Below are 21450 nucleotides of genomic sequence, written 5' to 3'. Positions count from 1 at the left end.
CGGGAAATAATTATTGAAATTCAATAGAAAACATTTTAGTTAAAAATTGTATATATACCTTAAATTTTAAATTATATTTATATAGCTTTAAATAAATTTTACTTATTTCTACAAAAAAGAACCTTTTTAAGAATATTTTAAAATAGTTTTTGAGGTACGCTCAATATCTCCATTAGACGAAGAATGAACCAGAAAGCCCTGCTTTAACTAGCTCATTCGTCTACTCATACACTCATTTTGTTTTATAAGCATACGGTTAATTTTAGCTGAAGCTCACTATGCTTAAGTAAAGCTCAATTTTGAGCCTCGACTTATGCTTAACCCTATGCTTGGTAAAAAAATTATGAAGCGGGGAGGGGGGGGTAAAAATATTCGCAAATTCTACCCTCTTTAATCTTGAGAAAAATGAAGACATTCTATTGTTTTCAAATGTTAACCATATAATTTCGAATCTTTATAGTTGTGTGTTCATGTTTAAAAAACAATCTGGTACACTTCTTGACACTTCTGAAGTTTTGGAAATTATGATTCTAAAAAAAATTTTGGCTGAGCCTCAAGCTATGCTTAGCATATGCGTATTTTTTTTGGAAATTTGAGCTTCAGTATGCTTGTAAACGTTATGCTTATAAAAAAAATGAGTGTACACCTCAATGTTGACAACAGTTGAGTCTCTCTAATTCGATATTCGAGGAACGAAGAATCTTCTTTGAATTATAAAGGTTCGAAGTAGAGAGAGTAACTCAAAGGTTAATATTTTTTCAAACCTTTATTTACTATCTAAAATTACTCTTGGGTTCCAAATAAACGGGGGGTTCGAATAAACGGGGGGGGGGGGGGGGGGGGTGGAAAATTTACTAGATTTTAATAAACGGGGGGGACCTAATTGCCGGGAGGGGTTGGAAATTGTACTTCTGAAACCCAAAAATAAGGTAAAAATATGCTAAAATCAGGCTATTTAGAGCAAAATAAGGGGCCTTCTCTTTGACAGCTGAAAATATTCTTCGAGATTAATAGGGAGGTCCTAATAAGGTCCGGGGGGGGGGGGGTTGGAAAATTTTCGAAAAATTAACAAGCGGGGGGGGGGGCCGTTTATTTGGAACCTAAGAGTAGTATTGTTTGTTAGTTAAGCAAGCTGTCACATGATGTTCAACATCACCCACCTAATGTTAATAAATAGATTGGACGGGAAAAAGCCCTGGGTCAACTTTTTTTGTCCATTTTTTGTGTACTACTTTTACATCTAACGTTAAAGTATATTTGTAACAATAGCTTGTATATGTTAACCAATTATACCGTTGATTTGTCGGCCTTTACTACCTTCCTACACTTCACAACGTTAATGGTAAACTCATTTTTCTTTGGTTTGAGATGCACTGAATGTTGGGTTAGTAATGCCAGTTTGTGATTTACCGAGAGCATATGGATTAGATAGACGTTTCTTGATCTCAAGTCGTGTCTAAAAGAAAATAATAGTAAAGCAAATCAATCCCCTTCTTACCTGCTGAGAAAAATTCCCTTCAACCTTAACATCATACCATTGGAACTGCAGTAGTAATCTCATCTAATCAGAAATGAAATCCAAAGTCTTTCAAAGCTATCCTTACTGGCTTTTAGGGATCACCATTGGGATCTTGTTGGGAATTTCCATCCACACTGACTATAAATTACCATTTGGAAATGAGATAAAGGTGTAAATTTGTAAGATGTTTCCCGTCAAATAACTGGATCTATCTTTCAGAGGGACTAGGTAAGGTTATGACGAATCTTACCTCCTTGCTTAGGACAATGTAAACCATGAATATAAACAAACCCTGAAAATGAAAACAAAATTATTTCAAAATATCGGATATCTTCCTTCTTTCATATGTAGTGTAAAATGTCAGGTCAAACAAAAGTTAGTCCAGTACTTATGATGGTGTTTCAGACTTCTTGGTTAAAAGTAGATATATGATACATGCTATATCATCTTCAATTTCCCTTTATAAAAGTACAACAATTTCATAGAAACCCTATTTTCAGTGTTGAAAGAATGGTAGTCTAAAAGCCAAGACTAGGGAGCCACCATTGGGCCTTTACCTGTAGAGTGTTGAGTATGGTGAATATATATTTGAAGAACAGTGTCTCGTTATTGATCGCCAGTACACCAAATAACCATGTGGCTCCAAAGATCGGCAGCAATAGTAAAGTCATTCTTGCCATGGCTCTGAGTAAGAAAACAATATAACTGATGACAAATTTAACATTTATAAGAAAGATGACAAACTTTGGAAATCGATACTAAAAAACAGGCAATTTCTTGGGGGAGGGGGGAGTAGAATGGGGAAATGGAGGGTTATTTGTATGTCAGGCTGCTAAGAAAATATTGATCGTTTGAGTTAGAAAAGATACAATCCTTTTATTGTAAGAAGGATTTGGAATATGATGTAAACATAGAAACATAAACATTCTTACAGTGTAGACGATTGGTCCATCTTTTCTGCATGTTTACCAGCAATCTTCAATGTCACCGATAGAATGATCAAATTTGCCTGTGACAGAATGATAAATAACCTGGGTTAAAGTTTTCTTTACACTTGAGATTGCTTAGGGATCGTATGTTTGTAGCATCTATTCTGAAATCGCTTGTAAAATCTACCATATAATAAAAGCCAACAAAAATAAGAAGGGTTTAGTGGGAGAAAAACAATACCTAAGCCTTCTAGTTTGTCGAACAGAGATTGTCTCGCATGGGAATATATAGAGCAGTGCAGAAAAAAGTGTTGAGTATTTTCAACTGAGTTAGTTCGACAACCTATAATACACCTACATATAAAAACTTTCAGTATCAGGACTATGAACACCCAGCATATATTACCTCTAATACTCTAAGGTAGAAATATCCAGATAAAGCAGAGCCTTATCCTATGTGGATTATGTTTTACGTGTTTTTTATTTAATTGGGAATGATGTCCATTAAGACTACGTTCACACGCTACGCGGTTCCATTTCGCTCCGAAACGAAATGAATCCATTCTATCGGCTAAATTCAAGTTTTATGTTACTTCTGACCAATAAAATGGCTTCATTTTGTTTCGGAGCGAAACGGAACCGATGACTTCAAGTGACGTCAATCCCCATAATCCTTGAGGATATTTTTAAAAAGTTACAGATGGAAGTGTCGAGAAAAGAGCCGTGCACGTCTGGTACAGGCAAAGCTCTGTAATAATTACACTCACAAATATGACAACGATGGCAGGGACCACAAAACTCATCAAAACACCATCTTCCAACGGTAACCAACAGCTGGAAAGGAATTTAAAACTGATTTAATTCTTTTGGTCAAGTAACAGAATCAGATGTAGCAAGAGAAAGTTTGCAAGCCAGACTCGCCGTAGGAAATGATATACGGGTCTACATAACTTGAACACGCACAGGGGACACAAAATTTGTTCAAGATTTGGAAATTAAGAGTTATGGAGATTAGTGTTCAGGGGTTTGTTGGCTGAAGGGACGAGAAAACTTGACCGAATTAAAGTTAGGATTAAAGATACATTCGAGTTATAGAGGTTCCAGTTATGGAATCTCTACTGTACAACCAGAAGACCTTTTTTACAACATGGTTGTCAGCTAAACTAATCCCATCAAGTTAAAGTACCAATGGTATTAAGGTAAGAGGTATCTGGAAAGACGAAAACTTCCACAGTTTCCTTCTTAATCTCTGTAATATCGCGTTCGAAGAAAATGTTTGCACAAATCATTGGCTAAAATCTCATATCATTCCTGTTCTGAAAAAGGGAGACCTCACTCTTGCTACTAACTATCGTGGTATATCTCTTCTTCCAATATCGGCCAAGATTTACAACAAACTTTTACTCAATAGGATTAGGTCTAAAGTCGAACCCATTCTTCGTAAAAACCAAAATGGTTTTCGTAGTGGGCGCTCCACACTAACACAAATCCTATCCCTTCGTCGCATACTTGAAGAAGCCAGGAATTTCAATCTCGACGCTATACTTGTATTTGTTGACTTTAAAAAAGCTTTCGATTCAGTTGATCGAGATAAAATGTTTGATATCCTCTCACTATATGGCATTCCCTTGAAAATCATTAATGCCATTCCAAGCTTCTTTATACAGACACCAAATCTTCTATCCAGACTACAGACGGCGAGACTGATACTTTTCCCATCTTAGCAGGTATCTTGCAAGGTGATACCCTCGCCCCGTTTCTTTTTATTTTAGTTGTAGATTACATCATGCGTGTTTCTGTTGATAAAATCTCACAATGTGGTTTTCTACTTGAACATAAACTTGGGCCTCGTAGTCCAGCGACTTATCTCACTGATACAGACTTTGCTGATGATATAGCTCTAACCAGTTCTAAGCTTTCAGACGCTCAAAAATTACTAAATGCACTAGAATCGGCTGCAAATTCCATAGGCTTACATCTTAACGAATCAAAAACCGAGTTTTTCAGTCTCAATCCCATTGATCCTTCTGAAAGTATCAGAACTGTTGCAGGAATCAAATTAAAGAAAGTTGACGATTACAAATACTTAGGCTCCTATATTTCGTCATCTGAAAAAGATTTTAAGATTCGCAAAGCACTGGAGTGCGTGTAACAAACTACACAAAATTTGGACATCTTCTCTTCTTGACTCTAACCTTAAGATTAAAGTTTTTAAATCCACCATAGAACCTATCCTTCTTTATGGTTCGGAAACGTGGTCCTTCACACGTAAAATTAGAAAAACAACTCGATGGAACATACACACACCTTCTAAGAAGAGTTAAAAAACTTTCCTGGTGCGATCATCCCACTAAAAACACCATCTATGGTTCGATTAAGCCTATCTCAAACATCTTAAAGGCTAGACGTGTTCAGTTTGCTGGTCATTGCCTTCGTGCATCCACAGAAGTCATCTCCTCTCTCTTACTCTGGAAACCCAAGCGGCTGGTTCAAAGATCGAGAAAGTTAACTTTTACTGACGCAGTTAGCAGGGACACTGGACTTCATTATAGTGACCTGGAGACTGCCATGCGCGACCGCGATTCTTGGCGCCAGAGGGTGGAATCCATCATCTCGACCGCGGTCGAAAGATGATGATTAAGGTAAATATTATAAAACGATAAGAGAGTATCTGATCTCAAATTGGTGGGCACTATCAGAGTCAGCAGTGCGCTCGTTATTAAAGAGTATTAATAAGAGAAGTTAGAAGGGAATAAAGTAATGCCCGCTTTTTGTAGAGGGACCGCTTATTAGAAAATTTACTATACTTACAAATTTTCACTGGTCATATTATCATATTTGATTGCAGTTGTTATGGTAACTATGATACATGGCGTGCCCCAGCCAATCAACATGTAGGCCGCGAAACGATCCTTTTCCGTGAACACACTCACTAAAGCACGCCAAATAAAAATCCCTTCACATAACATCCAAAAGAATGCAGCCATGTAAAAATAAAATGTGACAATGGATACGACCAAGCAACCCTCCTGTATAGTATATAAAAACATGTTTTTTACAGTAAAGTTCAAGAGCATATTCAAATTTGCAAAATTTGCAGCTCTATAACACAAATGTACAAAGGACAAGCAAATTTTTCGAGACATGGGGAGCTTGTGAAGAGAATACTCTGTAGCAGAGGGTATCTCAAATAATATATCATAGTACAGGCCCGGCGGAACAACCGTTAAAGTGCGGAGGCTGAAGGCTTAAAATGAGATAAAAGCCACTCGGAATTTGAGAAAACAGTATCATTTGCTGAAAAGTGGGGAGGTTGAAGTCTCCTCAGTCTCTCCGCTTCCGCCGGCGGGCCTGTAGTGCGAAATACTGAGTTTTAGATAACGTCATTTAGTCGTTAAAGATTCAAGTTACATTGAAAGTTAAGTGTAATTTCAGGATCACTACCATAAATCGAAATATGTTAGGTTTAACGAAAAAGGCCTCTGCTTAAACTTAAAGGTTTTATTTTTACATAAGTGTCCCATATTCATATCAGACACATATTTCATATCAGGACAGTGTCTGACGTATCTTGCTCCACATCTTTGTCAATCCAATGTGAAAAAGCTTGTGAATTAAAATTGATGAGTACGCAAACGATATCACTCCTATTTAAAAACAAAACCTTTAAAGAAGTGCGCCATTTTGATGGACCAAATAAATCCCATGTCAACACCTAATGAGATACTTACATGATTTGCAAGAGCCACTTCGTTCAAAAGAAATGCAATGTTGGCCAGAGATAATGCTAATGAAAGGTGAAAGTGGATTCGATAACGGAACTGCTTGCGAATATTTCTAAATGAAAACCAAATACAAGGTTTACCATACAACATTTTGCGAAAAAGGCTTTAAAAGTATGTAAAGACAACCTTAAGGCCTGTTTATCGATAGCTACCAAACCGGGTAAAGGCACCAATCATTATTGAAATTACTGTTCACTAAGCAAAGAGTCATTATAAGTTATTAATCTAATTTGTAAAATCCAGCAGAGGGTCGAACCAACAACCCTAGAACCTGTAGAACTCTACCCTTAGTCTTAAAGTAGCTTAAAAGTTCCAGAACTTCTGAAAGAAGAAGTTCTGCCTCTTTACTGGAACAAAAAGTTTGAGAAAAGAAATTTTAGATGGTTGTCATTCATAAATTGTTCTCAGCTGAAATCACGGCTTACCTGAATAATAAGATAATCGCCATGGTAACAAACAAAAAGAATATAGAGATACTACATCCAATCTTTGTGATCATTTCCAACGCCAATTTATTCCTCTCGTCCAAATCATTCTGAAGGAAGAAATACTATAGAAATCACCAGAAATCAAAGATATCAATGACCACCCCGTTCGGTAGCACCCACAGAGGCGGTTCAATCGGGCATAGACTCCAATCGTGGTTGGTAATTTCTCGGAAAGGCACTTTTTAAGCGCTCGAAAAGAAATCTTCTCTGGAATTTGCACCCCGTTTAAAAATTGTCTTCACTAGATTGGAGTAAATGTTAATATGTTGCAACAAAAATCGTATGTGGAACACATTTAACGTTGGAAAAATTAAATTTCCTTCAAAATCCATTTACATGGCAATTATTGTCGATGCCAACAATACTCGAGAGTATATTGACAAATAATATTAAAGCTGTAGTCAAACTTTATCTATCGCTTAAAAAGTCAACAAGAAAGATTAGGCTATACTTACACCAGCAACGTCTATCAGTACTGAGAAATCGGTCAAATGGTTACAAACGCAAACAGCATGCGTCTCATTTGAAGAGTCTGGGTCGAGTTGACATCCAAAGTTCGACCATCCACCTTTGTGATTATTCGTTGTATAGTTCCAATAAACACATTCTGCGTTCGATTGCTCGTCCATGGTCTGAATATGAAATCAATTACTTAACTGTAGTTAAGGTAAGGCAAGATGGTCAAACTTAAGTCGAACAATGGGGTACCACCGAAAATGAAAAAAAATGGAATAGCGGAGAGTCGATTTATATAATATCTGTAGATCATGTTTCTTTGTAAGCAGGTGTCTGCACCTTGTGTTTAGCCTCATGAAATGCTAGTATATCTAGTACTTTAATGGGATAAATTTGCGAGGGGATTAAATTTCGCGGTTGAACTCATTAACAAAATGCTAAAATTTCACGGGGACTTAATTTCGCGGATGGCACTATAGAGAGACAATATTTTCACGACTTTGTGCCTTTTTACGCATAATTATTCATGTTGGTGGTCGAAATACGCATTATCAGCGCTTCTTTGATGCCAGTAAACATTTTAAAAGTAATTATTTCGTGGATAACGCCTTTCCGAATTTCTATTGGGACTTAATTTCGCGGATTACAGCCAAATCCGTAAAACCAGCGAAATTTAATCCCACTAAAGTACACCTTCGTTTAAAGAAGAAACTTTTTAGGTAAGTAACGAAACTTCCCCTGATGAAACATTTTTCAAGCCGACATTAATGAGAAAGATTATCAAAAATGACGATTTTTCTTGAGCTATGATAAAATAGAGGTTTACCTCTAAAGTGATGATGATTTGGTCGTTGCCAGACAATGCCTGAACGATTGGTGGATGAATTGATGTTGATATGATCTTTCCACCACCAACTTTTCTTCCTCTAAAAGAATTTAAGATTTCAGGTTGTTATACTTGTATATCCTAAGGGAAGAAATTTTCGCGGAATTTAATTTCGCGGTTGAGAGAGTTTTTTGTTTACAATTTGGGCTATTTTGCCCTAAAAAGAATAATTTCAGAGGTGATTTTTTAAATCCTGAGAATATTTGTGTTTCGCGGAATTCAATTTCGCGGATTTGTGAAAAGACCGCGAAATTATATTTCTTCGTTTAAGGTACTTTGAATGGAGGGGAGAAATTTATCGAGAAATCAGTTTCTTTAACTGTAAGTAATGATCTGATTTATTATCCTGTGCCCATCAAAATCCATATACCTTTAAAGTTTACCACTTACCTTGAAGTTGCATTCAGCATTTGCTTAGTTGGGTTATATGCCAAAGATATGATACGAGCTGTGGCAGAGCAAAATACAAAATAATATCATATCAACACTGTCTAAAGTTTTAGGTGTTGGGAACTCGTGATCGATAGCAGAAAACATTTAACCCTTAAGGGGTCTTGGTTCAGATACAAAAGTTAAGCGGTTAAATCCCAATTTTATTTATCTTCATATAAAAACTGTGAATAAAATCTTAGAACAATATCCAGGAACTCACAATAATTTTGCTGTGTTAGGTTTGTGTATTTGAAAATATTGGTCGGTAAATTGATACTGTTCCCCTCCACTCCGTAACTTTGATTATTAATTTGTGTCGTATTAGGGAAGGTATATCCCTCGAATGAGACTGGTTTAGCCACTGCTACTCCAAAAACTACAAGAATGAAAATTAAAAAAATATAAACGATAGTGAAGATGTCGAAACGAAGAAATTTGGATGAATAAAAAATTTGGTTGGTTAAAATTTTCATTCTAATAAATTTTCTTAAAACTAGACTACTTTAACACGATTACCGAGCGCTTCCCAGAAATTGAAAATTTGACCTCTTGGAATCGAAAGATTGCTTCAAATGCCTAAGAATTGTATCTCAATCGACGCTCCACGTGGATTCCAAAAATATCATGAAAAAGCAAAGGTTTCTGCTTCAAAAGATATTACTCTTTGAGGAAAACGGCATTTTGACCCTTTTACCACGAGTTTAGTTAATTGTTACCAAGGTAGTATGACCAAATTTGAATATCAGCTCTGTCTTCGTCTCCTTTTTCCAATTCTCTTTCAAGTAGCCCTGAAACTTGTTCACCAAGCTTCTCTAAGGTTTGAATAATTTCAATCCCCTCATCATGTTCCTATGGTTTAGAAAGTAAGAATTTTACTTGGACACTTGACGGGGTTATTAACGATTTTTTACGGCACTGGCCCCTTAAGGAAAAAGAAGAAAATAATCAGTTTGTAAATCTCCAGTATAAATATAAAGTCCAGTATCATTCAATCGCACCTCTGTCCCAGTGCCCCGTGGGAAATTTACCACTCAAATAAAATAAAGATGTTCATCAGAATTCGAACTACAAATATATTGTCTTTAGGTCAAGAAGCCATTTGGTTAATTTTGCTCAAAAATTTCAATCATTTTATTTTCGATGGGGATGTATTGCTAGATGAGATTTCCCTAAAGAGTATGAAAACTTCCTGATAAATATTCCAGTTTATGGGAAGGGTCTAAGCCGAAAAAGCATGAAAAGCATACCGATTTTGAGTCCAGATCCTCCTCATTTTCCATCTGTGTTTTAGCCAATAAAACTGACGCATTTTGTACGAAACCCTACAAATAAAAGTGATCATTACTCGGTTTTGAAATTATCACAAGAAAATTTTAGCCTTGTGTCCCCGCCTTGTGTTCTTATAGCATTGTTCTAATAGCAGATATAGAGAAATACAATATTGACTACAATATAATTTTCGCATGTAGCAAAATCAAAGGTCTACTATATTACAACATTGCATCACGCCTCCAACAAAGGGTTCGAATTTGACTTAAACAGGATTCGACGTGTCAAATGTCTACACATATAAGCACATCATACAGTAAAGGGCTGTAAAGGACCGAACGGCGTATTATGGCGTCAATTTAGAAACATAAAAAACTGCAAAAGAATTTCTTACACTTATAATATTCCCATCAGTCGAATTCAAATCATTCAACGTCGATCTCAAATTCTGTAGCCCTTCTTGCACTGAAACGTTGAACACTGGATGGCTTCGAATCTCTGCATCTGTTAAAATAAAAAATGTAGATGGAATCGAAGTTCGATCAATCTGTTTTATGAGTAAAGCGATGAGACCATCTTTGGTGTCACAGCTCCTAAAAATAAGGTGTACACAGATTATTTCTGGAATATCCCATTACGCAATAAGAGATAAGTGAAAGCTAGCGGTTAATCTTCAACGTTAGAAGAGCTTTGTTTACGGTTTGGTGATATTTGAGTAGTGACTTTAAGAGAATAAAATTGTTTGGACACTGTGTTGATACAAAAATTTTATTAGTGTCAACCTCAAAAACGTTACAAAGATGTTACAATGCAAAACGGATCGAAACAGTTCACTATTTGGTCGGAACGGAACTGCTCTAAATTTGTTCCAGAACCAAATATCCGTAACAAAAGCCATACCGAAGCGATGCTAAACCGTGACGTCTGAACATTAAAATGCATAGTGTACTACTTAGAATAAATTTTCCTACCAACTTGCGGAGAACGTCTTTCATTCCTGCCATTTGGCGTTTTTGTGGTTTTATCAGCCAGTTGTTTCTTATTCTCGGCATAACTAGTTGTGAGTCTTTTGGTAGGGCTTGTTGACTTGTTTGGTCTTTTCGGCTTTGTTGATCTCGACGATACAGTGCCTGTTGGTTGGATCGATGGTTCTAGCGTTGATTTTGGTGTCACACGTTTTGTAGATCTTAGTATTGTAGTTCGAGGTTGCTTGGTCGTTTTTAGCGGCGTTGCTCGAGAAGATCTCGGAGGAGATTGCTTGGTCGATTTTAATGTTGAAGCTCGAGTCGATTTGAGAGTTGTTTCTGGAGTGGACCTCGGAGAAGGTTGTTTATGTGATTTTAATGTCGAAGCTTGAGTCGATCTGAGAGTTGTTTCTCGAGTAGATCTTGGAGTCTGTTTTCTAGTTGATTTTAGCGGTGTTCCTCGAGTTGATCTCGGAGTTGGTTTTCTAGTCGATTTTAGTGGTGTTGCATGAGTTGATCTAGGAGTTGGTTTTCTAGTCGATTTTAGTGGTGTTGAACGAGTTGATCTCGGAGCTGGTTTTCTAGTCGATTTTAGCGGTGTTGCATGTGTTGATCTAGGAACTGGGTTTCGTGTTGATTTTAAGGTGGTAGAACGGGTAAATCTCGGCGTCGGTCTTCGAGTCGATTTTGGCGGTGTTGCTCGAGAAAAACTCGAAGTTGGTTTTCTAGTTGATCTTAAGGTAGATCTTAGTCTTGCTGTTCGTCGAGTCAATCTTCTAGTCCACTTTGCATTTCTAAATTGCGTAGACCTTAAAGTCGTTGCGCGGGTGGATCTCAATGTTGTATGTCTAGTAGATTTCAAGCTCGTGGCGCGAGAAGATCTCTTGTAACGTGTCCATTTTAACGTTGTTAATGGAGAAGTTTTCAAGGTTCTTGGATGGGAGTAAATTGGCGTCGTTTGGCGAGTCGAGCGAGTTGAGTGGCGAGTTGTAGGTAAAGGAATATGAGATCCATTACTTTCTTGTAAACATTGTCCTGAAAAAATATTTATTCAAACTTGAATAATCCCTATCAAGAATGACATTAAATAGATCTGTAGCAAATCGAATTTAAGAATGACTGACAGCATTTTCGCATTCTTACTATCGTTCTGCAATATTATAAAATTTATCTTATCTGTATCTTTGCGGCTCTTGTATGACCTAAACCTGGAGATATCAATACTACCAAAAATGGAAGATTGATGCTTAAGAAGACATTAAATTTTACTCTTACCTAAAACCAAAAATGATAAAAGCAGTTTGTTAAGCCACATTTCAAGTCTGATGGAACTTCGCGACCCAAAAATTGCTGTAGCAAGAATTTAGTACTATACACGTGTGTCAAATTTCATCTGAATTTCGGTTCGAGCTGAAACAAACAAAAACATTCAAATACTATGTTCCCTGATTCAGTTATCGAGTCTTGTAGAGTTATTTAGCTATTTAGGAAAACTCAAAGAAAATTTGGAATAACAGGAACGTGTTAATTTTTGATATTTTAAAGCGAACCTCAAGAACCTTGTCGTTGTTTTTTTGGCGAAACTTTTTGGGAAGAGAATAAAAGTTCATTATATATCACAACATTTTGAAATGCATTATTACTGATATTGAAAAAACCAACATATATGGAAAATGTGGGGATAAATATTGATAGAAATTCTTTTACTGATATGCATAAAGTAGATAACTTTTCCCCCCAAATTTCCCTTTCCCCCAAGTTATCTGTAAAAAATATAAAATCATCAATGTGAAATCGTTCTCAACTTTAACAAGCTTAGAATTCCGTTTAATTCATACCAGAGTGGTGTAAATCAGCCAACATTTTCAGCCACCTTTTACAATAAATTAAATATTTGTAGATTACAACAATTTTTCTCACTAACTTAAAGACCCATCTATGGAAAGTAATTGAAGGGTCGTACTCTTAGGTTCCAAATAAACGGGGGGGGGGGGGGGGCCTAATTGCCGGGGGGGGGGTTGGAAAATGTACTTCTGAAACCCAAAAATAAGGTAAAAATAGGCTAAAATCAGGCTATTTAGAGCAAAATAAGGGGCCTTCTCTTTGAAAGCTGAAAATCTTCTTAGAGATTAATAAACGGGGGGGTCCTAATAAGGTCCGGGGGGTTTATTTGGAACCTAAGAGTAAGCTTTAACAAGGATTTAACGCCTGCAGACAAATCTCCATGACACAAAAATAAAAACTAAATGAAAACTCTGACAAAAAATGGATTAAGCAAAAGTGAAACCATTTCTAAACATCTAGAGGAAAAAAATATACGAGTCTGTCTGCAAGATTGATTGAGCAAATAAACTAATTTTAAAATACGCTTTTTTCAACAAGAATGAACTCCACAAGAATATCATAACACCATCATGTAATATGGCAACTGGACTAAAGAATGTCATTTTTAGAGCATTATAGCAAATGTAACTTTAAATTGCCAATCATCCCCAGTAAGGCTCTATCCAATACTTTCACAAAAGATTTATGCTTCAGGTACATATATTAATTTTAAATTTAGGTTGAATTTGGATTCTAACTTAAAAGAACATCGTAAAAACATTTTAGGATGATTTGTTCCCATAAAAGTTATTAATATCCATGATGAATTGGGAAAAAACCATTCTTATAAAAAAAGCGTGCAAATTATACAATATTTTTTCAACTGTAACTAACGCACGGCACTAATGCATCCTTAAACACCTCCAAATATGATTGCTAGACAATATTTTTCTCAAGGCCTGGTCATTAATTCTTGTCACAAGGAAGGAAGTAGGAGATGAGTCCATTATAACTGGATTTAAATAGCTTAAATATCACCAGAAATGAGTGGTTGTCTAGTATCTTTGATTGGTATTCCCTTCATTCCCTTTCTCACAGACCCACTTGGAACACTTTCCACTGGAAAAATTGGCCAGAATATCGTCCCCGGTGGAAAATCATCCTCCCCACTGAAAATAATCAAATAAACCAATCTCACTGCAAAATATTATGTATCTTTCCACTGGCTGAGAAAATCCTACCAGGTCTGTGAGAAGGGGGTATATTGCTCAAATAAGCCAAAGTTTAAATTTCGAACTCCCGGTTATTCGAAGTGAGTTCTTACCCCCTTGGAGCTTCGAGTAACCGGAAGTCTACTGTAATGGAGCGTATCGAATAGTAGAAGATCGAATTGGAGAGTATAAACTGTTGCTACAATTGGACACGCCTATTGACTTAAAAAATTCAGAGCTTTTTGATACGTAATGTATTTAACGTATTAACGTATTTTGTCAATTTTCTTTCCAACTAATCCTTTGTCCAGACAAGCTTTTACTTACTAGTAGTCTATGGTGTGAGTGATAGATTGATTATTTGAGATTGAATTCTTGTTTCCTCTGCTCTCTTAGAAAATCAAAATCTGTCAAAAAATAGATACATGTAAGAAATGTAATTGCAAAATCTAGGAAGTGAAATATCACTTTACCCCTAAGAGAGCTATTTTGAACGTTAATATGATAATTTATCACTAGTTTGAGTAAATAAAACGATTTAAGATAATTTCATGCCATCCATCAAGAGTACACTATGAAACTTTATGAAATCAACTTAAAAATAGTTTTCTTTACTCGAACTAGTATAAAGCTCTGTTATCATTAACATTGAACACTGTGGTTTTGGCTTACACAAAGCATATGATAATTTATCAATGATAACATAAAATTATGCAAGTACTCATACCTTCTCTGCTGCTTCTTTAACTTTTATCGATTTTCTAATCTTATTAAATTTGTTTTTACTCCTACGATATCGAAAGTTTTTGACGTCCACACTTAAAAGAAAGCCGTTATGATGTTAGTTATAATCTATAATTTTGTTCAATATCTTATTCATTTTCTTTAATTGGACTAGTTTGATATCCAATAAAATGTTATTAGAACTACATGAAGAACGACGCTGTAAAGTCAAAATACCGATCTGTTACCATTTCAAAAACGGGATAAAAATCTGAGATTAATAATCAAAATCGAAAGTATAAGAACTCAAGCACAAATGCAAGTTGTTCCAACAATAAACTTGACCGAAAAATTGTTCAAATTTTCAAGCCCTTAGTTAAGAGAGAAAAGCTTAAATAAAGTCATGGAGACGAGATGGAGTTTTTACAGGCTCTTATTTGATTTGGTTGGTCGTTAACCAGTAATAAAACAATTTTGTTGCTTTTTCTAAAGAACGCGTCATTTTTATTACTTCAAATGACCAATTATCAAAGTATCTTATAAAAACTCCATGTCATCTGCCTCAGTTTAATGACCAAAGTTTAAAGTGATGACCCTAAAATTTAACTCTTCAATTAAAAATCGAAAAATACTAGTGTCGTGGCCATCTTGAAGAGCTTTCTGGTCGTGTTTAAAGACCCCTGCTAAACTGGGAAGTAATAATAACCAATTATATGTTTAATTGAATGAATAAGTGAACTTCACCAATAAAATGAATTAGAAATTGTGTATAATCTCATCTACATAAAATATATTAAAAAAAGTCATTGAGCTTCTAGCAAATTCTACTTATTCTATAAGATCATTATCATGTTTGAAGGAAAACCAAACTCCAACGTAACCCCAGCCTACTACTATAAGAAAATTCTTAATCAGCAAAATGAAAGTCAGCGAATCAGAAAGTCCCCTCAGATATAATTACAATTTATGATGATATTTTTAAATTTTTAAAACAAAAAAATATTCGATTGTAAAAATAAATAAATTAGAAGTTTTATAGTGATTTGAGTTGTGCCTCAGCTTTTTTGATATTCTGAAAGAAAAAGATAAGAACATCATAAGAACATGAACAATCTTTGAATAATGTATAATCTTACTCCCCCAAACTGGTAAAAAATGTCGTTTCACTGAAATTCACGTTTTTAGAACATCATTTTTATTAGAAAGGGATCGATTTTGGAGAAAGGTTTTGAAACACATTACATTAAGATTGTTCAAATGTACTTCAGCTTTAAATTTCAAGAATCAAGCTTTTGATTTACGCCCCTTTTAAGCCAATTAATGAATAAAATAACCTTTACCTCGACTCGAGATGATGTATCTTAAACAGATTACGATCCAAAGCTAACTAAGATGAAACTTGAGTCTAAAAAGCATTTTTAGAATTATCAACATCTACATCTAAAAGATGTCAACAAACCTCATTATCCTCTTCCTTGATAACTTTGAAGTCCAAGAGAGTTTTGAACCATTTTGTAGCTTCTTCTTTCTTTCCCATCTTCATATTCACCAAGCCCAACATGTATTGGTTGGTGCTGTAGAATGATGGACTTACTATGAGGGAAAATGGAGCGTTAAAAAGAAAAATCTGATACAGTGCTATTGGATTGAGAATCATAATACAAAAAAATAACTACATCCAACTCTCTCTAATTCGAACCTCTTACTGTTTGAATCTTTCTGTAGTTCGAACTAAAATATTGTTACCTTTTTCAGCTAGAAAGTAGCTTTAATCATACTCTGTACTTCGAAAAAAATTCTTGGATCCTTGAAGATCGAATTAGAGTGATTTAATTTTACTTTTTGGGATGAGTCCTCGGGATGAGCAGGGGTCCTTCCGGTACAAGCCTATTCGGGATATGCACCCCTGAAATATCTTCTGGCATTCCGTCACTTTTATACCAGCCGATTGGTTACAAATGACGTATCGAAGAGAAAAAACTTAAAATTTCGTTAAAGTCATTGCAGAGGTGTATATCGTGATTAAAACATATACGTATAAAGGGGCCATCTATATAGTACGTACGCAGTGAAGGGGGAGAGGGCGTAAGCAAAAGCGTACGTCTATTGTTTAAGTAATAGCATTTCTATTGTTCTCTGCGTACAAGGGCGATGGGTGTCAAGTATTTGAATTCTTTTTGCGTACGTACTATATGGACCCTGCTACATACGTGAAAAAATTTATCATAAGTTTCTATTACGGAGGAGATTTGCACAAAATAAAAACTTTACTTACATTCTTCTGCTTTTTCAAAATGTCCCAAAGCCTGAAAAGAAATAAATATTTAACAGTTATTCTAATTTGTTAAGGCTCGAGCTCTTTTACAATAACAAAAGTTGGACCACGTCCAAAAACTGAAAAATAATGAAGCTGATTCCAGTGGCGGTTTGAGCATTTATTTGGTTACTAGAGAATATTCATGCGTACAATATGTTATATGATAAATGGGATGCGTATAGTGCATAAAATTCCCATAAGAGAGTTACCCCAACCCAGTCTTTATGTTTTTGAGTTTTAGAAACTTTTATTGCTTGATTAGTAGGTTTTATATGAGTGATCTTTAAATTTCATTAAAAATGAATTAAAAATTTGAGTGGCTAGAGGTTAATGCTTAATAGATTTCTTAACCTTTTTGAGAAAGTTGAAATAGGTTACCCCAATTACTCTCGGGCGGGAATTTTATACACGATATGCATCCCCTATACTAAAACATATCAGAGGGGATGCTTTCAGCCTATGCACCATTGCGCTATTCGACCTCGTTATTAAAACATTACAGTATTACCTCTTCATAAGTGGATTCTGGTGGGCTTCCAAAAACAACGGCAGCAATTTTACGTTCATACCATGCTAAATCAGCGAATGAAAAACACCTGAAAAAAAAGAACGTCGAAACATTTTTTGAACAAGTTGGAGTTACTTCGAACTCCTGGAAAATGATACCTAAAAGTCTATACGAATCTAAAGCTCAATATATAGGAGGTTTTTTTGGGAAAGGTGACCCCACTGGATTTTTTCAATTTTTTCAGGACCACCTTAAATTTTTGTTTCTCATTTTTCGGACCAACCTGGATTTTCTAATTCATTATACTGACCACCCTGGATTTTTAACCTCATTATTAACCACCCTGGATTTGCCACCTCATTTTACTGACCACACTGGATTTTCACACTCGAAAAACCAGACTCCCTGGACTTTTTTCTATATCAACCTGGACGTCACAGCTCCTCAGCATAGGGGGTAAAAGTTCTTTCTAGATAAAGATTTAAACTCATTCCTTTGATATTAAAAGCTAAGAATTAGTTATGGAGGTTATCAAATAAAAGCTCGGTCTTATAGAAATCATATTGATTTTGCAGGAAAGTGAAAAATACGAACATACCACATTCCAATTAGATGACGAGCTGTTGGATCCTTAGGGTCTAATTCAGCAGCTTTCTATTAAAAATCAGGGACAGATATTTTATTACAGTCAATCTGTCTAATTCGATATTCTATTATTCGAATCTTTCTGTAATTCGAATTAAACTTTGGTTCCCTGTTAGGATTGAAAGTTAGGGTTAGAAAGATTAAGATGTTCTCTATAACTCGAATCTTTCACCAATCCAAAAAAATTCTTAGTCCCTTAAAGATTAATGAGAAGAAAGACAACACAGCAAAAGGGGTAAGAAAAGCACCGAGAAAAAATCTTATTAGACAGAAACCACTTCTTTAAACGGATCGGTTTCCCCTACACCTTTTACTAACTAATACTGGTTTTTCATCCTTCAAAGACTGTCATGATAAAGACAAAAAAGAAAGTACTTCGAAATGTTTCTTCATTGCTGGAGAATCTTCAATCTTTTTCTTCTTGCCGATGAAATCACCAGTTTGGCTCAACATGATACCGTACCACTATTGATAGATATAAAGAAAAAGAAAATGTCTTTGATTTGTGGGAATTGAAAGAACACAGTTAAAATTGTTAGTAATTTGTCCTTTTAAAACATAAAGATTTTTTAAATTGTTTGGAAATAAAACCCTCGTGGTCTCATCATTGAGTTTAAAAGCCCCAAGGGCTAGAGTAGAAGTTTTAGGATGGGAAATGAAGCTACTTTATTTCTCATCCAGAACGCCGGCGCGTTGTTTTTACACGCCGGATTGAAAGTAAAATCTATCGTTAGATTTCAAAAAATGCAGTCCTCAAAAACAAAGGAATCGCTAGATACAATCCATCGTCATGATTGCGGCGCGTTCTAGGCGCGTTCTGGATGGGAAATAAGTGGCTTCACTTTTTATTGCCTGAGAAAGGTTAGAGAGTTCTAACTCTAGGTTGCCTCCGACTACGGTCGCAGACTTTCTTACTATCTTCTAGCAATTTGACCCTTTAATATATGAAGTTCATCCAGATTAAAAGAAAGAAAGGGACTAAAAAAAAAGTTCTAACCTTATGACAAGGTCCGACACTGTCACCAAACTCCAAAGCACGTTTTGAGACTTCGAAGCCTTCAAAAATCATCTTCTTCTTATCATCAGCACTAACGCCCGCCATGGTGGCGCGATCTCTGGTCGCGCGGACAAGACGCCATAAGATTTCAGGATTTTCAGAATCTTTAAATTGTAACAGGTATTCGTACACTTCTTGAAATTTATTTTGTGCGTAGATTTCTTCGGCTTTTGCAATTTCTTCGGCCATATTTTTGGATGTTTCAGCAGCGTATAACACGGTAGCAGCAAAGATAGAAGATGGTAGCGCGAGTGATGGACGGTAGTATGTTCTGGCTGAATTTAAAATTTGAGGAATTGCCTGAAAATATAAAATACAATTATTTAATATATTTCACATCAACCAGGACAAAAGTCCAGTAAAGAAGCTCTTCAATCTTAAAAGAAGTGAAAAATTCCCAACAAATATTAATTCAATCAAATCTGTTTCATAGTGTTTTTGAAAAATCTTGAAATCAATCAGTAATGATCAACATTAGATGGTATCTTCTCATTGAATCAATTTTTTTCAATTTGTTTTCACGATGATGATCTTCTCAAATTTGCAATAATTGTAATTTTACTGACAGTGAATTTGAAAAAGGACTTTGAATATGGTGGCCAGATTAGCTTAAAACCTTGTTCTACATAATTCAATCAAAGAAAAATGAAAAGATAAAAGTATAAACTATGAACTAATTTTCCAAAAATTCAATAATTATTCAAATCCAAGACTAAATTCAAATACTTCGAATTCAGAGCACTTTATTCTATATATACGCAATAATGCAAAAGAAAAAGAGAAATTGAAGATATCAGACATAACAAAATTTCCTTCGTGTTATAACATATCGAACTGTGGAACCACGTATGTAAATTAAAACAGTTCAGATTTCTTTCTTTGTTTGAAAAGATAAGTTAAAATCTGGAATACACATTAGAACTATCAAATTACGACCTGTAGATCAGTGAGTCTAAACCTAAAGATAAATAATCAGATACTAAAAAAAACTTGCAAGTTTCATAGCAAAAATATAACGCTTCTATATAATGGAATTTTGATAATTTTTGATTAAAGTGTGAAAATTCATAATTGTTTTTTTTCATATCATGATAACGAAGACATTTTGATATGACGATATTGTATTGAAGGTTGAAAAATATATATATATGTTCCTTAGAAGTTTATATATAGTTCAAATGGATTTTGCTACTGTCCGTAAACGATCGCCCTCTTGGCAACCCTACATAGCCTTGAAAAATTCGATATCCTAAGTTTTCGTGCTTTTCAAGTTGAATACTATGTGTTCTTTATCAATCGATAACTACACTAAAATCGCTTCAATATTGGATAATGATATGTAAATCGATCAAACTTTAAAGAATATGCAAAACCATGAACAAAAAAGATGGTATCCTCTTTATTCAGTGCCGTAGGATGCATTTTCATATTGGGGGGGGCTGAAGTTTAGTGACACCGCGAGGGCCAACCATGGTTTGGCCCGAGGGGGAAAATTTTGAAGATTTGAGCTCTAGATTGCTTAAAAATACACTCAAAACACGCACATAGACAATTATGACAAATTAAAAAAGAAAAACTTTGCCTCTTGCAAAATAACCATTTTTGAAAAAATTATTGGGGGGCATAGCCCCCCCCCCTTGCCCCCCCAGTTGCTACGGCACTGTTATTGATATCTCCCTTTCTGAGGAGAAATCTGCATACTACTTTCTTCAGATATTTAAGGGGTTCGAACTGCTTGTACTGTGTATACTAATAAGAAAATGTATCGCCAACTTAAAATCAAATGTGTAAAATGTGGTGCAAAAAAATAAAATAAAATCAAAAAAGTTTAAAAAACTGAAAAATAAACAAACCACCGTATTTCGAAGGACATTTAAAAAATAAATTCTTACTTACCCTATTAAACTTTCTGGACAGCCAAAACGAAGAAGCAGTAAAAACTCTTCGACAACTCATATGCTTTTTTTTATATTTCTATGTTTGATTAGTATCTAAAAAGAACATGATTAGTGAAATCAACACAATACAAATTGATGTATTGTCATGAGGGATTTATAAATAGAATTTCGTATGTTTGAATGTTTGTAAATAATGCATTATGCATGAGATAAAAATATCTCAACCAGATATAGAAATTCAGGGATTCTTCAGCGAGCGAACGTCCGGACAAGACGTATTTAGGAATCACGGATTGCGTGGCCTTCAGACCTAGGTTAGCCTGGCCCCACAAGTGGACACCGCTTACCCCAGTCTGACTTCCATGAGCATCCATAAATGTTAGAGCAGAGTCGTTTAGAGGCTGGACCGTAAGGTTGATGGAGAGGAGTACCTGGATGAGGCAGGTGGTGAATCAAACGGGGTGAACTGCAACGTTATGGGGTTCTTGCGCAGAGTTAATTAATAAAACCGAAGTCGCAATAAACTGCAGTGAGCGGC

At 35.4% G+C, this 21450-nt stretch overlaps 2 protein-coding genes across 2 annotated transcripts; both read right to left on the bottom strand.

Annotated features, from left to right (window-relative positions):
- Nucleotides 1–1032: 1032 nt before the first annotated feature.
- On the bottom strand, nucleotides 1033–14341 carry LOC136807944 (adhesion G protein-coupled receptor L3-like). The gene is made up of 18 exons (XM_067064569.1): nucleotides 14092–14341; nucleotides 12005–12139; nucleotides 10736–11764; nucleotides 10159–10268; nucleotides 9743–9817; nucleotides 9212–9344; nucleotides 8716–8871; nucleotides 8454–8511; nucleotides 8004–8103; nucleotides 7177–7353; nucleotides 6659–6768; nucleotides 6180–6285; nucleotides 5260–5477; nucleotides 3216–3282; nucleotides 2452–2528; nucleotides 2077–2203; nucleotides 1770–1811; nucleotides 1033–1456 (listed from the first exon to the last, which is right to left on the bottom strand). The coding sequence occupies exons 2-18, from the start codon at nucleotides 12042–12044 to the stop codon at nucleotides 1349–1351; spliced, it is 2733 nt and encodes a 910-aa protein (XP_066920670.1). The 5' UTR covers nucleotides 12045–12139; nucleotides 14092–14341; the 3' UTR covers nucleotides 1033–1348.
- An 862-nt stretch (nucleotides 14342–15203) lies between these two features.
- On the bottom strand, nucleotides 15204–21018 carry LOC136807943 (regulator of microtubule dynamics protein 1-like). Its single transcript, XM_067064568.1, has 8 exons — nucleotides 20911–21018; nucleotides 18955–19314; nucleotides 18333–18422; nucleotides 17911–17966; nucleotides 17313–17400; nucleotides 16763–16793; nucleotides 15947–16080; nucleotides 15204–15559 (listed from the first exon to the last, which is right to left on the bottom strand). Exons 1-8 carry the CDS (start codon nucleotides 20968–20970, stop codon nucleotides 15521–15523), a joined length of 858 nt encoding a protein of 285 aa, XP_066920669.1. The 5' UTR covers nucleotides 20971–21018; the 3' UTR covers nucleotides 15204–15520.
- Between the last annotated feature and the right edge of the window lie 432 nt (nucleotides 21019–21450).

The sequence above is a fragment of the Clytia hemisphaerica genome, unplaced genomic scaffold (assembly GCF_902728285.1).
Source record: "Clytia hemisphaerica strain Z4C2 unplaced genomic scaffold, Clytia hemisphaerica genome assembly, whole genome shotgun sequence".
NCBI classification, from domain to species: domain Eukaryota; kingdom Metazoa; phylum Cnidaria; class Hydrozoa; order Leptothecata; family Clytiidae; genus Clytia; species Clytia hemisphaerica.
The sequence above is the reverse complement of the archived record's forward strand: the minus strand, read 5'-3'. Positions and strand labels throughout refer to the sequence as shown.